At 42.6% G+C, this 21578-nt stretch overlaps 1 protein-coding gene across 2 annotated transcripts in view; it reads right to left on the reverse strand.

The window, feature by feature from the left end:
• LOC126198669 (FHIP family protein AGAP011705-like) overlaps window positions 1-21578 on the reverse strand; it is a 214754-nt gene that overhangs the window by 178983 nt on the left and 14193 nt on the right. For both annotated transcript variants that reach the window (XM_049935157.1, XM_049935158.1), the window contains exon 2: window positions 10776-10957. In XM_049935157.1, coding sequence (XP_049791114.1) covers window positions 10776-10925 — 150 coding nt within the window. In that variant the 5' untranslated portion in view covers window positions 10926-10957. The remainder of the gene's footprint in view (window positions 1-10775; window positions 10958-21578) is intronic.

A 21578-nucleotide genomic window follows, 5' to 3' on the forward strand; every position in this document is an offset into this window, starting at 1 on the left:
TATTGTCCTCAAGTACATAGCCCTTGTATAGACCCTCTATATACTCCTTCCACCTTTCTGCTTTCCCTTCTTTGTTTAGAACTGGGTTTCCATCAAAGCTGTTGATATTCATGCAAGTGGTTCTCCTTTCTCCAAAGGTCTCTTTAATTTTCCTGTAGGCAGTATCTATCTTACCCCTAGTGAGATAAGCCTCTACATCCTTACATTTGTCCTCTAGCCATCCCTGCTTAGCCATTTTGCACTTCCTGTCGATCTCATTTTTGAGTCGGAGGATGGCATTCACATATTGTACAGCCATTACGGTGCCTTCCATGACCAGCGGCGTACATCGGCCCTACATATGCCACCCCAAAACAGCAGGGTATCTCCATGTTGCTGCACTCGCTGGATAGTGTCTTAGGTGTTCAGCTTAACCGGGTTGCCTCCAAACACGTCTGGTTGAAGGTATATGCGACACTCATCGGTGAAGAGAACGTGATGCCAATCCTGAGCGGTTCATACAGCATGTTGTGGGCCCATCAGTACAGCGTTGCATGGTGTCATGGTTGCAAAGATGGACCTCGCCGTGGATGTCTGGAGTGAAGTTGCGCATCATGCAGCCTATTGTGCACAGTTTGAGTCTTAACACGACGTCCTGTGGCTGCACAAAAAGTATTACTCAACATAGTGGCATTGTTGTCGGGGTTCCTCCGAGGCATAATCCAAGGTAGTGGCCATCCCCTGCAGTAGTAAACCTTGGATGGCCTGAGCGAGGCATGTCATCAACAGTTACTGTCTCTCCATATCTCCTCCATGTCCGAAAAACATTGCTTTGGTTCATTCCAAGACGCCTGGACACTTCCCTTGTTGAGAGCCCTTCCTAGTACAAAGTAACAATGCGGATGCAACTGAACTGTGGTACTGACTGTCTAGGCATGCATGGTTGACTGTCTAGACAACACGAGCTGTGTAGCTCCTTCCTGGTGGAATGACTGGAACTGATTGTTTGTCAGGCTCCCTTCGTCCAATAGATGCTTCTCACGCACGGTTGTTTACATCTTTGGATGGGTTTAGTGACGTCTCGGAACAGTCAAAGGGTCTGTGTCTGTAATACAATATCCACAGTCAACGTCTATCTTCAAGAGTTCAGGAAACTGGGGTGAGGCAAAACTTTTTTTCATGTGTGTAATTACTTTGTAGTAAAAAATTAAAGGACAATATCAATCTCATTACACTCTTTTCATCAAATTGCGTTAACTGCAGTTAGTGAATGAGATTGCATGAATTTGGACCGCATGTCTCTTGCAACGTTTAAGTCAATGGGACCAGGTAAAACTAAAGTCTGTTTCCCTGCTTACATTCTAGCAACGACTGCTTTGGCAGCTCCCAAGGGACCTGCACCTAGTGATTATGGATTGCTGTGACCTTATCTGCGAAGCATGTTCTGTATGACAAACATAGCCACTGGCTATCTGAGGAGTGTGAGTTGCCAAGTTTCGGCTGCCTTCAGTTAGTACTTTGCAGTCACTTAGTGACCATGTAACAAATGTACACAGAGTAAACATTACAGAGAGAGCTTTATTATATGTGCACCATTGATATAAATTCATGTAAGGTGAAACAAGGTAATTTCATGTTACTGTGAGATGCCAAATTACTTCCCAATCAGCAATTTCAATTTGGCCAAATTGAAATCTTCAAATGGGCAATAATTTGTCTATATGTTTGGTGGCAATGAGAAAAGTGTACTTGTACACTTAACACAAAACTGGGACTTCATGTCCCATGTGAGTGAGACTGGACAAAATACCATAATTACTGTCTCATGTGAGTGAGACTGGACAAAATACCTTAATTACTAGGTAAGACTGCAGGCTTTCATGGCTGTTGTAACTGAAGTTAAAATCTCCTGGGTTGTTAGGCCACTCCATACTTCTTTTAAACAATTGACATTTCAACCCCTCTGCTGCAATCCTCTTCAGAATCTTGTGGTGTTCACTGTTGATTTGACACTATCAGAGACAGCGAGAAATACGAAGTGCCGTCGAAACATCCTAGATTTTTTCCTCCTGAAGGTGCAGATCGAAGATGTAAAAAGTGTCGAGAATTCTGTGGAAACTGACACTACCCAAAAACAACATACTGGTGCAGGAAAGGGAAGTTCTTAATGAACTCAAGAGAAACAGAAGTATCATTTCGATGAAATCAGATAAGCGAAATGCTAGTGTTATGAATGCTCTGGAATACCACATGAAGGTGGAACAACGGTTAGCTGATCCAGTGTACTCCAAATTAAAAAGCAACCTGATGACCAGAATCATTCATAATTTGAAAAAAAATCTTGCATCATACGCCAGAATGAATAACTCTATTACAAAGAATCTAGTGCCCTGAATACCTCTCTCAACCCAAAATACATGGATTACCCAAGATAAAAAAGAATTGTCCCTGGCGACCTTCCGTAAAAGGGATTAACTCGCCAGCTTACTTTTTAGCAAGGCATCTATCTGAAAAACTGAGACATCTAGTTGAAAAACAAATACTTTCATCACAGATCCAAAACATTTCTTGGAAATTATACACATGATGTAGATATCCATACACGAGATTCTTGTAAGCTTTGATGTGACATATTTATTTACTAACATCCCAGTATCGGACACAATGGAGATCATAAGGGAGAAAGTTGCTCCATATGTTTGTAACTTAATTGATTTATCTCTCTGATCAGCTATTTTACATCCAATGGTGAATTTTAAGAACAGCCCGATGGTGTTGCTAAGGGCTCACCCTTGTTGCCCATGGCAACTGACATTTTTATGAGCATCTTGAGCAACAAGCATTAAGCAATCTTCCTTTAAAGACTCCCTGTTAACTCCACTTTGTGGATGACACATTTGTTACATAGCCACACAGAAAAGAAGAGTTTCAGGGTTCCACGATTTCTTAAAAAGAATTTACCCCAAAATTAATGTTTCCTTGGACGTAAGAAGAGTGGTCAGTCTCCTGTTCCTAGACAGGCTAGTATATAGAAAATCTGACAATGCTAAGACACAGAATGTGCAGAAAGCCTACTAACACAAATAGCTTATTATTATTATTTATTTTATGGCCTTCATTGGACCACTCTAGTCAGAAATACAAAGTTGTAAACAAGATACAAGGATACAATTTAGCTCAACAACTACTTAATATGATATTTAGGTAATATAATCATTACAGTCTATTCTCATATGAAAGGTGTTTTGCTCTTCTGTCTGCCCAATATTTCTTCATTTTTTTCAGATATTTTCTTTCTTTCTTTATCTGAGACCACTCTTCCTGTACTCCTTTTATTGATTTTCATTTGTAGTCTGGTTTGCGGGTCTTGCAGGATTCTGGTGTTCTCTGTCTTGTTTTTTAGGTCATCTACTGTAATTTGGAGTTCTTTTATATCTTCCTTAATTTCTGTGATCCATTTAATGTTGCTCTTGCTATTCCACAATTTTTGTATTATTTTTTTACTAATTCTGTTTTCTGGAGTTCTCATCAGATGTCCAAAGAATGAGATGCGTTTCTTCCTGATCATGCTCATGACTGGTTCTATTTTCTTATATACTGTTTCATTTGATGCTATTCTCCAACGTCCATTTATTTTATACATGTCCTAATTATTCTTTTTTCTATTTTTAGTATTCTGTCAATTTCTGCTGTATTAGTTGTTTTGAAGATAGTTTCAGCTGCATACGTTATTTCTGGTTGTGTAACTGTTTTATAGTGTTTTAATTTTGCATCTATAGATGGGCTTTTTTATTGTATGTAGTTTTGGTAATGTAATTTGTGTAGTTCAGTTTTTTTTTTTATTCTATTCTGCCATGATGACTTCTCATTTAGATTGTATGTTATTATTTCGCTTAAATATTTAAATTTATCAACAATTTTGATTTCCTGTTCTCCTATTGTAATTTTGTTTGCAAGTGGTGGATCAGTTAGCATAATCTTGGTTTTTTCAAATGATATTCTAAGGTCTACTTTCTCTGCTATTTCATGTAGTGATTTCACTTGTTGCCTGGCTTCTTGAATGGTGTTGGCTGTGAGAGCAAGATTATCAGTGAATCCCAAGAAGTTTAAGCTAATATCATCTTTTGCACTTCCGATTCTTATCATCTTTGGACTATCCTTGTACCATTCTCTCATTATGTATTCCAGTACACAGTTGAACAGTAATGGTAATAGGCAGTCACTTTGTCTTAAGCCTGTTTTTATGAGGAATGGTTCCGAAATTTCTCCTCTAAACTTCACTTTTGATTTGGTGTTGGTTAGAGTGAGTTATATTATTTTAATTAGTTTTGGATGGAGTCCTAGATTTCTTAAAATTTGTAATACTGAAGGTCTGTGGAGACAGTCATATGCCTTCTTAAAATCTACAATGTTATTGCCAGAGGTTTGTTCCGTTTCTTGTAGTATGCCATAATCAATTTTAAACTAATTATCTGCTCTGCACAGCTTCTCCATGGTCTGAACCCTCCCTGATATTCCCCTAACTCCTGTTCTAATTGCTCGTTGATTCTTTCATATAGGATCTTGGATAGAATTTTGTATGTGCAATCTAGGAGAGAGATTCCTCTGTAGTTGTCTGGGTTGCTCTTATCTCCCTTTTTGTGTAGTGGGTGGATGATAGCTGTGGTCCAATGTTCGGGGAATCGTTCTGTTACCCAAATTTTTGTTAGAGCCATGTGTAAGGAGGTCTTAACTGTGTCACTTGCATATTTCCACATTTCAACAAAAACGTGATCTTCTCCACATGCCTTATAATTTTTTTGTTCTTTAAGAATCTTTTCTACTTCTTGGAAAGTTGGAGGGTCTAGTTTGTTAGGTTTGGTTTTTATCGGGGTATTTATGTTGATTTGTAAGAGTTCTTTGGGTTCCTCACAATTCAGAAGTTTGTTAAATGCTTTTGCCATGATTTCTGCATTTTCCTTGTTACTGTGTGTCATTCTTCCATCTTCATCTTTCAGTATTAGTGTAGGGGCCTCATATTGTTGTAGTTGTTTCCCAAAGATTTTATAGTAGTTCCTGGAGTTGGTTTTATGATAATTACCTTCTATAGAGTTTATAATATCTTTATGGAATCCTCTCTTGATTCTTCTAATATTTTGTGTGATTTTTTTTTTCTTTCATTTTTTAGGTTGATGGCATTTTCTTCAGTTTTATGTGTTTGAAACTTTAACCATGCTTAGTGTCTATCTTCATGCAATTTGTCACATTCTGATGTCCACCATGCATGTTTCCTTTGTGGGTTCAAGGGAGCTAGATTCTCTGCTTCTTTTTTAAGATTAGGCACTAGTTGTTCTAGATCATCTGTTAATTTGATGGTTTGTGTTATTTGTTGGTATTTATTATTTTTAATTAGCTGATGTGGGTCAAACCTCCTTTTTATTTTATTAGTTTTTCCAGTCCTCTTCTTTAACGGAGTGAATTTGATTTTAATTTTAACTATATAATGGCCTGAGCCTGTGTCTACTCCTCTCAGTACTTTAACATTGTTGATCTCCTTATGAAAATTTTTGTCCATATAGACATGGTCAAGCTACCACTCCCTCTTCCTCCAGTCTGGATGTTTCCATGTTTTAAGTTTACTTGGCTTCCTCTTAAAGTATGTTGATTTAGATATAAGGTTGTGTTCTCTGTAGAGTTCTACAAGTCTTTGACCGATTTTGTTCGTAAATTTATGTGGACTCCGTTTTCCAATTATATCTTTATATTTCCTCTCTTTTCCCAACTGAGCATTGAAATCTCCCAATAAGATTTTTACATTAATCTGTTCACAGTTTGTTCTAGAAGGTCCCAAAATTTATCTACCTCTTCCTTTGTTTTTGTTAGACATTTTTTTTTCCATTTGTTGGGGCATGAGCATTTATTATTGTATAGGTTTCATTCATTGTTTTAAAGCTTAGAGTCGCAATTCTTGGTGATACTGCTTGGAAATCCGTTACTGAATCTTTTTTTTATGTTTACTAAAAACCCTGTGCCAAACTGGGGACATTGTTTCGTTGCCCTCAGTCCTGGTTTCCCATTATAAATTCTGTATCTTTGTGATTCGAATGGGTCCTCTGTGGTGTTTCTCATTTCTTCAATCCCTGTTATTAAAATTTTTTGTCTATTTATTTCATCTGTAAGCTCGAGTTTTCCAGTCTGAAGTAGTGAGTTTATGTTGTGTGTTGCTATATAATTTATCTGCTCATGTTTAATCTTATTTTTGTGTTTTAGTGTGCATTTTGATGGTTGCAAACGCTCCGATTCGTTGCTGTCTTCTAGTTGACTACCCACCGAATCCGATGTAGCCTTTTCCTGCCTTTTTGAGCAGGACGGTGGAATTTTTATCCCAAAAGACCTTTCCATTTTTGACTTTCGAAGGTTGTCAACCTTAGTTGGAGCCAGCTCCGATTTACAACTACGGTTGTCAACCGCAGAGGGTCTGTTTGGTCCACGAGAGCTATTTTATTTCACTCAAGTCCGCCGGTAAACCGGTGGGGACTTCCCTATAGATATTTTGATTCCCCTTTGCACAATCATGCAGCCCAGAAGCAAGCATGTCTTTATGTGTCTTCCATATCAGCGATCGGAGTTGGAATTTTTGAAGAAGACAATGAGCGCCAATGATTATTACAGTTTGTCCACAGACAGGCATTTTCAGCAAAATATTACGTTAATAGGAAAGACAAAGAACCGCATTCTCACTCTTAAGTTACCATCTGTTTCTGGTCTCACTAGCCATGTAACCAGAATTCTAAGAAAAAAACAGCACTCAGAACTCTTCCTTCAAACAAAACGAAATAAAATACTTTTTCCAGTGAAAAAAGGATGTACCTGATTGCCTCCAAATTGCGAGCATCTATGAAATGACATGTTACTGCAGGAAAGTGTGTACACTTAAAATGGGTAGAACTGTTAAAGAATGTATTAAGGAACATGAATGGCACATACAGTTAAAACAAATTATAGCATCAGCAGTAGTGGAACATCATGAGAACTGTGGCCTTGACCTTGATTTCAATAGCATATGTGTGCTGGCAAAGAAAACCAACATTTATAGAAGAAGAGTCCAAGAAGCAAATGAATTTTTTTAAGAATGTGCTTAACTTCAATAGAGAGAATGTCTATAGGCTACCAACATCGTGGCTCCCGATCATCAAGGAACTGAACACGCAGGCGCAACATGCAAGCAACACGAACAATGCCCTGGCAGTCACTTCTGCAAACAATAATATTTTGGATAAACATTGCTCCTTTCTTTCCCTGCCTGTTTCACGTTTAGCTTTTCTTTTAAGTTATAGCACTCAGAATCACCTGCAGAAGTTGATACATGATAAAGCAGAAAACCAGATATGTTTGAGTTAATTAACTCAAAGTTATACTAATTTTATCAAGACAATTTAATTGACTCTGTTGACAAAAAATACTGGAGGATGTAATAAGCTTTCCAAAACAATTAAAACGTGTCTCCCTGAAGACATATTTAGCACTTTTACTATTCACAACAAGAACATTTAATTTCAAAATTAATTTGTGAAATATTATGAAATTACATAATGACAATCTGTTAAATGCCTACCTAAACTTTTCACATGCATTATGGTAATATGCCCTTGCATGGTGGCAAGGACACAAAAAGAGTAAACAGCAGTTCCCAGGTGATATCTGCACGAGTTTATTGCACAATTGTTAACAAAAGTAATATCTTGTATTACAATATTACTTTTCTGGGAGTGGTCTGGACTCAGCACAGTGCTGTGACATGAGCACAGTTAGCACCCGATTATGCTCGGGTTAGCACAGCAGGTGCCCGGTGGTAGACACTGAGGTGAGGAGGGCACAACTGGTGCCTGACAAGCCAGCAGCAGCAGCATCAGGTGGCGACAGCTGGGGGTGATATGGGCAATAGTGACATCAGCAGACATCCAGCAATTGATGCTGCAATGATGAGGGGCATGACTGGTGCCCTGCAAGACTGGCAGCTTCTGTAGCCTTATCAGCCAGCAGGAGCAGGCACTGACAGGCATTGGCAACTGCTGATAAGGCAGCACTCTATCAGCAGTGGCCACCTGCACGTGGTGAGGCTAATAGCTGACAAGGGGCACCTGTGTGAGCTGGGAGGAACACATTCACCCAGCAACACTCCATTGTATGCAAAGACACCAATGGAGTGCATGGGTGCAGAGCAGATGAATCAGAGATGACATCAGCTGGTGTCTGGGACCAATGGAAGCAATGACTCGACTGATGGAGACCAAAGGACACAGTGATACCAGCAGCATACGAGGCAGATGAGACTCTGAATGATGGGGCACAGGTTGTTGGCATAACTGCACAGGTTGTTGGCATAAGTGTCTAGAGTGGAGAAACAACTGACTGCTAGTGGTCTTGTCAAAACTTACAAAGGCAGGTGGATTTATATGAACATAATCATGTGACTGATGGCAGGTGGTGCACATGTACATGTGTCTAGCCACTGTGATCATGCACAAAAATAGTAGTTCTGTGATGACAGCGCCGCTGTAGTGCTGTGTGTGCAGCATAGCAAAAACTGGCAATTCTTATGAGAAAATGCCAGTGGACCAACCACTAGGCCACTCACAGCACACAGTGGTAATTCTGGTGGATGTAGTGGCCAGGTGAGTGGCCAGCTATAATACAGCTCATGCAGCACTGTCACTCTTTGTGAACAATGAAATGAGCAAGCACACTTTGGAGCATTGTCACTTGTTGTGAAAAATTAAACGGACCTGTACAATGGTGCCCTGTTATCTGTTTACCACAGTTTACATGATCACTGACTTCATACTCGTAGTCACCAACCACACAGTCTCCAAGCCACTGCAATGAGTGCTCCAGACAACTCCTTCTCCATCACCCTCATTGCATCTTACCATCTGGTCTCTACATCAATAAGGAACTGTGCCATATTAAGAAGTCAATTTAATGACTTTGCTGACAAGATTGACAGTGTACTTTTCGTCATGGTTACCTTCAAATATCTGCAAATGTGGATGTGAAACTTGTGAATGCAAATAGCATTTTTCATATCCACGCAGACCTCTATAAATGGTTAATGACCATATGAAAGCAGGCTGAAGATAAACTGTTTCATATAAACATCATAAAAAAGTATTTTTCAGACTTCTAGTTGAAAGTCTCCATTTAGGAATTTATTAAAGTCACTGGGCTAGCCAGTACTAATCTTAAAGAGGCAAAAACACAGACAAAATAAATAAGTATTTTTTAAATTTATTTTATGAGACTCTAACAGTAGTATTTTGAGTTGTGCCTCTTGAAGAAAGTCTTTCCCTCTGCGAGTTTAATGTTTTTCAGCTTTCTACTGCAAGGATAAATGCTAATGTAAAATATTTTTAAAAACATATTTAAGATGAACTCAGACATGTAGAGATTGTGCTAGTGATGGTGATGGTGCAGCAATATTAGCCAAAAACTGAACTCATGTTGTCCATTTTCTGGATGTTTTCACAAAATTGTTGGAATGCAAAATACTTGCATAAAGGTGGAATACAAATTAAAATCTATGTTGGCAACATCAGGCAGATACTGATACAGCTCTGAAAGATTAAAAATGTAGAATATGGAAGGAAGATTAGGGTTAACACCTCACCAACGACGAGGTAATAAGTTATGAAGGAAAAACAAGCTGGATCAGAATAGAATGGTTAAGGTAATTGGCCATGTTGTTCACAAGATAGCCACTCTGGCATTTCCCTTAATTTCGCAAAACCACAGAACACCTCAGTAAGGACAGCCAAACAAACTTGTACATCACTCCATCTGAATGAGAAGCCAGTGCCTTAACCATTGTGTCCCTTGTTCTGTGGGCAGTGTTGGTTTTTGTTACTCTACAGGTTGATCCTTTCTGGGAAGATCCCTTACAACACCCAAAGTACCTCAGTGGTTGTGTATAAGATGTGTCACCTATATGTAAGAAGTGACTGCTTTTTCTGCCAAAAGCATGCTAACAAGGAATTTTATGTTATGGAAGTCTTGGCAAGCAAGATGTATCGTGATGATTTACTCCTGCATATTCTGCTTTGGCTATGTGTGCGACTAATTGGTTTATATTGCTCATAGTAATCCTTTTACGTTCTCAAATATTTAACTGAATGGCAAAGGAGTTGAACATATAATCAAGGTTCTATAAACCTATACAGTGCCACTTAGCTTCCCAGTGACTGCAGCAGATCTGCTCACTGCATGTGGAAAACATACCTATTTGTGCCCACAGTTTTATTCATTCAACTCTGAAATGATCTAATAAACATTTAATTTCATTGTCACAAATGGAACAAACATAATGTAGTAAGCAAAGCATGCATTTTATTTATTAAATATCTATTAACATACAACACATACTATTCCACAGAAGTGTGAAGTTTGTAACAGGCATACTACTAATGAAAATGAAAACTTTTTTGCATCACTCAACAGTCTTTTAGCTGACACGATATTTATGTTTGTAGTAAAACTGCTAGTCATGAAATGGTCTGCTACAATCAAATGACCACGCAACCCTATGCATGTGATCATGCCCGCATTGTTGCATTTAAACAATCTTTCTGTAGAACAAACACAATCTGTGTTTTTCATTTATGAAGTCACAACAATATCTAATACCTTCAGTCCTCTTGACAGCTACTTGTAAAATAATCTGCAATACAGAAGTGGGTGGTGGCAGATTCTGGTTCCAGCTAAGTGAAAGATGTTGGATATACCAAGAAAATTTGTTAAAAAAGAAGAGAGTGTACACTCACCTGTGTACGTTCAATGATATCAGCAACCTGCTGCCAATGCTTACAGAAAGTATCATAGCATGCAACAGGATCACAGTCCTTAGGAGGAGAATTGGACTGTCTCCGCTTGCTAAAGCTAGCCCGCAGAGGGCTACTGCGAAGCCAGCTCATATTTCTGTGGCTATCTACAGTGATGTTTCCACCTACAACATGAAAACAATATTTTAAAACACAATAAGGCATTTGAATGAAACATTCCACAACTTCTGACAAAAAAAAATCAACCAAAAGAACACATCTATTTACTAAAACCATCTGCTCAGAATGAACATACTGTTTGGGATTATTTTATCGACTGTGTACTCATCTGTGATAACCGAATTTTTCACATTATTACTGAAATGGCACATGCCATGCACTCTAAGTACCTAGCCATTGGATAAGATCAATATTATCGTATGTTCCAAACATTTTGCACAGGCCTATGTAATTTTACACTAAATCGATGCTGTATACAGAGTAAAGTGAAAACTGGAACTTGCATGCATTGCACCAGAAAGGTTCACTGACTGGTAAGTTAGCAGTGATGGGAGAGCAATAAAGAAACCAGTTTCAGTACTGTGAAAAGACAAGATACATGCTGGCTGAATATGTGATAAAAAAAGAGGGCATAACATATAGCAGATGAAACGATTATTGAAAAAATTGAGTCTTTGTAAACTCTCTCTCTCTCTCTCTCTCTCTCTCTCTCTCCCACAGATTTGCAAAATGTAAATCCAGAAGAGACTCTATAGTGACAGAGTACATTTGGCTACAGAGTAACAACAAGTCTGGGTTTCTTAAAAGATGTGTTAATGGAATTAGGAGATAGTTTCCCTGACCTTAACCAAATATAGAGCGAATGGGAACACTGACAGAGTCATTCATGAAGGGGAAGATGTGAAAAAACTATTAGGCCTGCTGCAAAAACTTGGAAGCAAGGAAGACAAGTCAAGTTTATTATTGTGTTATTATCCAAGTGGCACTCTTGCCCATCTGTAAATAATGCAATAATTTGCAAGTAAATAACTGAATTTTCATTTCATTTCAAACATTGTGATTATTAATCAATATGTCTGTTCTTTTGCAATATACCTTAAAAATTAAAATTTCTGACAAATTTCACTTTTCTTACTTATTTGTAAAGTGACATCCTGCATATTCTGCAGAAAGATTTATGTTGAGTATGTGTTGGGTAGAACTGGAAGCACTAAAGAACTACAAGGTTAAACAGTGAACTTCGTAGGTTGAGCACCCATTCTAATAAATTCAGAACTGTAAAAAGTTGTGTCTAAGGCACAGAATTTGTTAATTACAGACAGTTTGGCAGGTAGGAAGGAATCTGACCACACACACTTGCTATGGAGGGCTTTTCAGGGATATGAAACAATTCTCGCTTACCACGAATCACATGTGAATGGAATAGAATGAGGGTAATACAGGGTTATTATAATAAAAAATTAAACTTTTGTAGCGCTGTGGAAATAACACCACTGGTCAGAATAACATCAAATTGCAATGGAATATTATCGGAGAAGGGGGAAAATGCATTACAGATGAAAAAGAATAGTGCGAAAATTGATCAATAGATGGTGCTGCATGTGTCAGAATAGGAAAAATGGAAACACCTGTCATGTGCACGACCCACTGAAGTTGGTATAAACATGCTGCGTACACGACTTTACCTCCTTTCGTGTCTGTGACTGTCTCAATGCAGAATCATGCTCAGCTTGTAAAGCTGTATTACAAAAATGATGACTGTGTACATATCACTCTGCGGAAGTTCCGGACACTGAAGGGTTTGAAAAAAGTCGTTGGTCCAATGACTACCATGGCTCTGGAGAAAATTATTCGCAAATTCGAAAACGCGGGTTCTTATGGTGTGCAACCTGGTAGAGAGAGGAAACCAACTGATTCTACGTCAGTGAAAGCAGCAGCCACAGCAATGCAGGAGGAGATGACTGGTGGTATGCAAACATGTAGTACATGAATTGCCCGAACACTGGACATACCCGCGAGCATGGTGCACAAAATCCTATGAAATATCCTCCTTTGCCACTCATTCAAAATTATCCATGTGCAGGAGCTGCTTCCTGTTGAACTGCCAGCAAGAGAGACCTTTGCTTTAGAAATTCTTGCTCATATGGAAGCAGACAATGATTGGCCATGGAAGATTTTGTGGGCAGACAAAGCCCACTTCCATCTGATGGTATGTGTCAATACATAGAATTGGGCAACGGAAAATCCACATGCAAATCAACCAGTACCCCTTCATCCTGAAAAGGTCACTGTGTGGTGCAGGTTAACTACATCATTTACCATAGGGACATATTTGTTCGAAGAGGCATGTGCTTCCGGTCCTATTACCTGTACTGTCACTGGTACACACTACAAGTGTCTTTTGTGCAACTATGTCATACCAGCTCTCCAACAGTGTGGATGGGATCATTTTTATGCAAGATGGCACACCTCCGAACATTGTAAATCCAATTAAGCAGCTGCTGAAGCGCCATTTTGGAAATGCTAGAATTATCAGCCACCACCTCCCTACAGCCTGGCCGTCCCGATCACCTGATCTTGATCCATGTGACTTCTGGCTGTGGGGTTATCTGAAAGTCATTGTGTTCAGTGTTCCGACTGCAAACTCAGCTGCATTGAAGGCACGCATTGCACAACACATTCTGAACATGACCCCGGAAACACTTTGATCAGTTGTGGAACATGCTGTTTCTTGATTTCAGCTTGTTGCAGAAAATGGTGGACAGCATATTGAACATGTTGTAGAATTTTGGAACACTTATTATGTTCGAGTATAATGACTTTTCTGCAGACTAGAAATCTACTCTGTAGGAATCAGCATGGGTTTCGAAAAAGACGATCGTGTGAAACCCAGCTCGCACTATTCGTCCACGAGACTCAGAGGGCCATAGATACGGGTTCCCAGGTAGATGCCGTGTTTCTTGACTTCCGCAAGGCGTTCGATACAGTTCCCCACAGTCGTTTAATGAACAAAGTAAGAGCATATGGACTATCAGACCAATTGTGTGATTGGATTTAAGAGTTCCTAGATAACAGAACGCAGCATGTCATTCTCGATGGAGAGAAGTCTTCCAAAGTAAGAGGGATTTCAAGTGTGCTGCAGGGGAGTGTCGTAGGACCGTTGATATTCACAATATACATAAATGACCTTGTGGATGATATCGGAAGTTCACTGAGGCTTTTTGCGGATGATGCTGTGGTATATCGAGAGGTCGTAACAATGGAAAATTGTACTGAAATGCAGGAGGATCTGCAGCGAATTGACGCATGATGCAGGGAATGGCAATTGAATCTCAATGTAGACAAGTGTAATGTGCTGCGAATACACAGAAAGAAAGATCCCTTACCATTTAGCTACAATATAGCAGGTCAGCAACTGGAAGCAGTTAATTCCATAAATTATCTGGGAGTACGCATTAGGAGTGATTTAAAATGGAATGATCATATAAAGTTGATTGTCGGTAAAGCAGATGCCAGACACAGATTCATTGGAAGAATCCTAAGGAAAACAAAGGAAGTAGGTTACAGCACGCTTGTTCGCCCACTGCTTGAATACTGCTCAGCAGTGTGGGATCCGTACCAGATAGGGTTGATAGAAGAGGTAGAGAAGATCCAACGCAGAGCAGCGCACTTCGTTACAGGATCATTTAGTAATCGTGAAAGCGTTACGGAGATGATAAATAAATTCCAGTGGAAGACTCTGCCCACACAGAGGCATACCGACAATCCTTCTTTCCACGAACAGTACGAGACTGGAATAGAAGGGAGAACTGATAAGAGGTACTCAAGGAACCGCCACACACCATCAGGTGGCTTGCGGAGTATGGATGTAGATGTTTTGCGCCAGTCACATGGAAATTAATAATCCGATTTGATTTTGATTGAGACATTTTATGAGGTTTTTTGGCCTCAGGACAACTAAAAACCAATGTGATTGATGCTTTTTATGCAGTTTTTGGCCTCAGGACAATTAAAAACTGATTTTCCCATCCGATGTGATATGACCTTGCCATGGTGAATGGTCACGTAACTAACAGTATCACACCAGTACACCCATGAACACTGAGTAGCACAGTTTGTTTAATGTCAAATGTACACCTTAGGCACTGTTGTATGATTCATTTGTCATTTTTAGTCGACCACTATTAAATTATGCTGCTTACAGTGTGGTACATTTTGTAAATATTTATTATACTTCTGCCATTCGTTTTCCCCCTTCTTCGATAATATTCCTTTGCAATTTGACATCATTGTGACCGGTGGTATTATTTCTACGGCAGTGTACAAAGCTTCTGGAGTACAGATATAGCTGTAAAAATGTGAATTATCAGACAAACTGGTCCTCACAAACTACTTACGATACAGACTCTGATTTACTCAACATGTACATGACATGATGCAAATAAATAACATTTACCATTAGCTGTGCATTTGGGGGAGCCAAAGAAATACTAAAGTGGAGATACTGTTGGTAGTTGGCAGGGGTGATATGGACAGGGTTTTTATGGAACCATTAGAAAGGTGGAGGTCGGCACACAGGAAGGAGGCATGTTGAGAGGAAACGACTACGTGGAACTGACAGGAGAAAATGCAATTCAATAGTGGAAGGAGTGAAGGCAGCTCAAGGTGGAAGCCTTTGTGATGGCCCCCGATGATATTATGAGTGTCATTCTACGGGACTAGGCTGTTTGTCAGGTCCTCCACACTCAAAATGACAACACAGAATGAGAAGGACAGAAATCTTCCCCTGAACCAATGGTTTAGTTCTTGTGTTGTATTAATGCCACAGCATAAATGGATGTAATAAGCAGTATGTTCGGGTATTTAAAACAGTATGCAAGTACAGGCAACATAGATCTGTAAATGGTAAATAGATGGGATAGTGATCAAATGACAGTAATATCAGTGCTGGAGATAAACCAGTTGGAGGCCACTTTCAGCTGACTGAAGTTCGAGTCTCAGTCCGGCACACAGTTTTAATCTTCCAGGAAGTTTCATATCAGCACACTCTTTGCTGCAAGGTGAAAATCTCATTCTGGAAACATCCCCCAGGCTGTGGCTAAGCCATGTCTTCGCAATATCCTTTTTTTCAGGAGTGCTAGTTCTGCTAGGTTCGCAGGAGAGCTTCTGTAAAGTTTGCAAGGTAGGAGACGAGGTACTGGCAGAAGTAAAGCTGTGAGGACGGGGCGTGAGTCGTGCTTGGGTAGCTCAGTTGGTAGAGCAATTGCCCGCGAAAGGCAAAGGTCCCGAGTTCAAGTCTCGGTCTGGCACACAGTTTTAATCTGCCACGAAGTTTCTTAATGCTAAAAGTGTGAGATTAAAACAGACGAAACTTATAACACAAAACAGAAGAAAAGGAAAGACCACAAGAACGAAGGAAAGGCAACAAACACTAAAAGGAACAAAAGAGGACAAGAGGACAGAGAGATGCAAGAAACAGTTAGAAGAGATTAAAACAAGGAAGAAGATTACAGTGGCTGGCCTACCACGAAAATAAAAAGGAAAAGCCAGCCACCCTGCAACACATTAAAACCTCCACCCTAAAAACACTAGGGTGGAGGACACAGAGGGACAATGGACATGCACTAAAACTCAGACAGAATGATAAAACCCACCCTCACAGATGATCCGTAAAACCAAATCAGCTGATGAGGGGGGGGGGGGGGGGGGGGGGATAACAGGACAAAGAAGGAAGCTGAAAATCACGGCAAAGTGACGCAAGGCGGAGCCCAACCGGTAAACCCGCCCGAGGGTGGGAGTCGGGTGGGCGACGTCCATGGTCTGGGAACAGGATAGAATAGGAAGGATGAGTGGGAGAGGAACGGATAGCGAGTGCATAAGACACCAGAAGCTGGGACTGCCGAACAGAAAGGGGAGGGGGGGGGGGGGATCCCAGCTTCAACCAGGAGACTATCAACAGGGCTAGTAGGGAAGGCACCGGTGGCCAAACGGATACCACAATGGTGGACTGGATCCAGCACGTGCAGTGTGGAAGGAGCAGCTGAACCATAAACTTGACAACCATAGTCCAAGCGAGACAGAACTAGAGCACGATAAAGACTGAGAAGGAGGGAACGGTCCGCACCCCAAGAGGAGTGGGCAAGGAAGCGAAGGACATTGCGTTTACGGAAACATCCTATCTTGGTTCAAATGGTTCTGAGCACTATGGGACTCAACTGCTGAGGTCATAAGTCCCCTAGAACTTAGAACTACTTAAACCTAACTAACCTAAGGACAACACAAACATCCATGCCCGAGGCAGGATTCGAACCTGCGACCGTAGCGGTCGCGCAGTTCCAGACTGTAGCGCCAGAACCGCTCGGCCACCAACGGCCGGCAAACATCCTATCTTCAGAAGTCTGATATGGGGCAGCCAAGTGAGCTTGTTGTCGAAAAGAAGACCCAGGAAACGAAACTGTGGGACCACAGGCAATCGTTGTGCATCAAGATAGAGCTCTGGATCAGGGTGGATCGTAGTACAGCGACAGAAGTGGACCACCCTCGATTTTGAAGGAGAAAATTGAAACCCGTGTGAGAGGGTCCATGCAGAGGCACGCCAGATAGCTCCCTGGAGCTGCCGTTCTGCAGATGCCATCGAGGAGGAACTAACCCAAATGTAGAAATCACACATACAGGGCAGGGGTGACCAAAGGACTGACAGAGGCCACAAGTCCATTGATAGCAATGAGGAAAAGAAGGCCACTCAAGACAGAACCCTGTGGGATGCCCATCTCCTGGGTCCGTGGAGAACTAAAAACAGTACCAACTCAAACTCTGAATGACCGATGGAACAGAAACTGGCGGATAAAAATTGGGAGTGGGCCCCGAAGACCCCACTGATGAAGGGTAAGTAAGATGTGATGGCGCCAGGCCATGTCATAGGCCTTGCGAAGGTCGAAAAACACTGCAACCAAATGGCGGCGCTGGGAAAAAGCCTGCCGAACTGCGGATTCCAAGCGAAGTAAATGATCGATTGGAGACCGTCCCTCTCGAAAGCCACACTGGTAAGGGGACAATAGATCCCGAGATTCGAGGACCCAATTGAGCCGACGGGCTACCATCCGTTAAGTAACTTACAAACAACATTGGACAAAATAATTGGCCGATAGCTGTCAACAGATAGGGGGTTCTTACCAGGCTAAAGGACAGGAACCACAATGCTATCCCTCCACTGAGAAGGGAAGTCACCGTGGAGCCAGATACGGTTAAACACCCGAAGAAGATGTCGCCGTTGTAGAGTACTGAGATGTTGAAGCAGTTGGTTATGAATGGAATCTGGGCTAGGGGCCGTATCATGAGAAGAAGATAGAGCAGAAAGAAATTCCCATTCAGTAAAAGGTTCGTTGTAAGATTTTGACTCACAAGGGGTAAAACATAAGGTGGAAGCTTCAGCCCCCTGTTTCTGGTGAATGAAAGCAGCTGGATAGGAGGCTGATGCTGATGCCGATGCCACTACAAAATGGGTCGCAAGATGTTCTGCAAGAACTAATGGGTCCGTACAAAGGCCATCTGGGAGGTGAAGGCCTGGGAGGGTGGACTGCCGATGGCAACCTTGGAGAGAGCGAAGTGTAGCCCATACCCATGACAGAGGGACAGTAGAACCAAGGGAAGAAACGAATCGTTCCCAACATATCCGCTTGCTCTGTTTGATTAAATAACGGGCTTTAGCACGGAGGCGTTTAAAGGTAGTAAGGTTGGCTACAGATGGGTGCCTCTTAAAGTGTTGCAAAGCTCAACGGCGATCACGGATGGCAATGGCAATGGCCGTACTCCACCATGGGACTTGCTGGCGACGAAATGGTCCAGATGATCGCAGCACAGCAAGGTTAGCAGCACGAACAATCGCGTCAGACACGTCATGTAGGACGTCATCAATACAACCCGACAAGGAGGGAGAAAACACGACCTGTGCAGTGTATAGAGGCCAATCGGCGCGTTGGAAAGACCAACGAGGTAACCTGTCCATCAGGGAGCGGGAAGGGAGCGAGATAATCAACGGGAAATGGTCGCTATCACAAAGGTCGTCGTGTGGCGACCAGCGTAATGAAGGGAGGAGAGAGGGAGAAGAAAGAGAAATATCAATGGCAGAAAAGGTACCATGACCAGCACTGAAATGAGTAGGGGAGCCATCATTAAGAAGGCACACGTCGTGGTCTGCAATAAACTGGTCTATAAGAAGACCTCGTCTAGATGGAAAGGCACTGCCCCATAAGGGATGATGAGCATTAAAATCCCCAAGGAGGAGGAAGGGAGGAGGAAGTTGCTGAAGAAGGGCAGTTAAGGCAGCAGGTGTAAGAGTCCTGTCAGGAGGCAGATAAAGATTGCAAACTGTGACCGCAGAGTCCAGGTGGACCCTTACAGCAACCGCTTCCAATGTAGTTCGAAGAGGAATCCACGTGCTAGCAATGTCTGTACGGACCAACGTACAAACACCACCAGAAGCCCGCAGGGGTCCGACCCGATTTCGACAGAAAACACGGAACCCACGGAGGGTCAGTGAGTGAGAATCAGTAAAATGAGATTCCTGGAGAACCACACAAGCTGCAGAGTAACACGAAAGAAGGGATTTCAATTCCGGAAGGTGACGATAGTATCCATTACAATTCCACTGGAAAACCACATAACGATGATTTAAATGGGGGCTGAACACGTTAAAGCCAGTCATACCGCCGGGTCCCCACCCGTCACCGACAAGGAGGGAGCGACATCCATGAATGACAGGTCAGAATCCGGTTGTGAAGTCGGGGAAGGGACCTCCGGTGACACCAGAGGCTCTTTGTCCCGAGACTTATGTTTCTTCTTCTTTTCAGGCTGAGATCCAGGAGGGCTGTGTGGCATAAAGCAGCCAGCTGCAGCAAGATCAGGAACAGAAAGAGACCGGGCGACCTGGGGGCTGACAGACCGCAGCTCTCGCAGTCGTCGCACAGCAGCAGACCTTTGGCCTGGAAGGTGCCGGGAAGGGGCATCCCGGGAGAGGCGCCCTTGACCGGCAGATGCCGAAGGAGTGGGACGCTTCTCCGGCTGGGGAGGGGGAGCAGCGCCCAGAGGAGAAGGTGTGGGAGCCGCAGGGGAGGGGGGGAGGAGAGGGGTCCGGGAAGGGGGTAAGGAAGGGGTGAAGATGTAACCAAGGCGTAACTAGATGTCATGGACACAGGGTAAAGACGCGTATATTTCTTATGGGCCTCTGTGTAGGTTAAACGATCGAGGGACTTATACTCCTGTATCCTCTTTTCCTTCTTATATACTGGGCAATCTGGTGATTGTGGAGAATGACTACCATGACAATTTACACACACAGGAGGGGGAACACAGGGACTCCCCTCATGGAGTGGACGTCCACAGTCACCACAGAGAGGGGCCTGTGAACAGCGGGAAGACATGTGTCCAAAACGCAAGCACTTAAAACACCTCATAGGAGGTGGGATGTATGGCTTCACATCACACCGATAAACCATAATCTTAACTTTCTCAGGGAGGGTATCCCCTTCAAAGGCCAGGATAAAGGCACCAGTATCAATGCGATTGTCTTTAGGACCCTTCTGAACACGCCGAACAAAGTGAACACCCCGCCGTCCGAGATTGTCCCAAAGTTCCTCATCAGTTTCAAGGATGAGGTTCCCGTGAAAAATCACACCTTGTACCATATTTAGAGAGTGGTGGGGGGTAATGGACACAGGAATTGTGCCAAGATGGGTACAGGCACGAAGGGCCGCAGATTGGGCAGAGGAAGCAGTTTTGATTAGCAACGAACCCGACCACATCTTGCTCAGGGAGTCCACTTCGCCAAACTTGTCTTCAATGTGTTCCACAAAGAATAAAGGTTTGGTATTGGTGAAAGTATCTCCAACAGTCCTGGTGCAAACTAGATAACGGGGGAAAGGTTTCGCCCCTAGCCGACGGGCCTGACGCTCTTCCCAGGGGGTAGCCATGGAAGGGAAGGCCGAAGGGGCAAGAGAAGCAGCACTTGAAAAATCAGTTCCACGCAGAGAGACGGCCGCAGAAGAATGGCCAGAGTTCTGGACCCATATGCGTTTCATTTGCATAGCGTCCGCCCTGATACCACCTACTCCGATCAGGGGCTCTCCTCACGGGCGCCACCCAGCCACAGCAAGGGCCGTCTGGTATGGCGGCCATTGCCGGGAATTCCGATGCTCCAGGATGACGAGCAACCACTCCAAGGCATGCATGAGGAGATCACAGCTCAGGTATCAGAAGTGTGATCCCTGTGTGTTCAGGAGGCTCAACCAAAAGGGTACATAGCGACCCCACCACACGGGCTGGCTACCGTGCTGGCTATGCACCCTAGCATCAGACAACGACGTGAAAGAAAAGGTGGGATGTACTAGGAGGTGCACGTCGGAGACACTAGGTAAGGTGCTCTTCCCCAAATGGCTCACACTACGGAGGAGAAATTTTGTAATGGAGGTCAAACCCCAGAGGGGGACCAAGGAATGCCAGAAGGAGGAGATGATTACGCAACAAAGCCGAATTGTAAAACCAACAGAACCAGCAGGATAGCGGGGGCCAACATAAGCAAGGACACCAAGAGAAGGAGAGGAGAGGGCGACGGGAAAGGAGCAAGGAGGGGAAAGGAGAGGAAGGGGAAGGAAATGCAGCCCTGGAGAGAAAGAAGGCTGCAATATCTCGGGGCCCCGTGCTCGCCACGTACGTATCCACAAAAGAGTTGTGGACCCCCTGGGAGGAGCTCTGCAGTGAATACACTGCAGCCATCGGGTAAGGAATGCT

Source organism: Schistocerca nitens, chromosome 8 (genome assembly GCF_023898315.1).
Source record: "Schistocerca nitens isolate TAMUIC-IGC-003100 chromosome 8, iqSchNite1.1, whole genome shotgun sequence".
Classification (NCBI taxonomy): Eukaryota; Metazoa; Arthropoda; class Insecta; order Orthoptera; family Acrididae; genus Schistocerca; species Schistocerca nitens.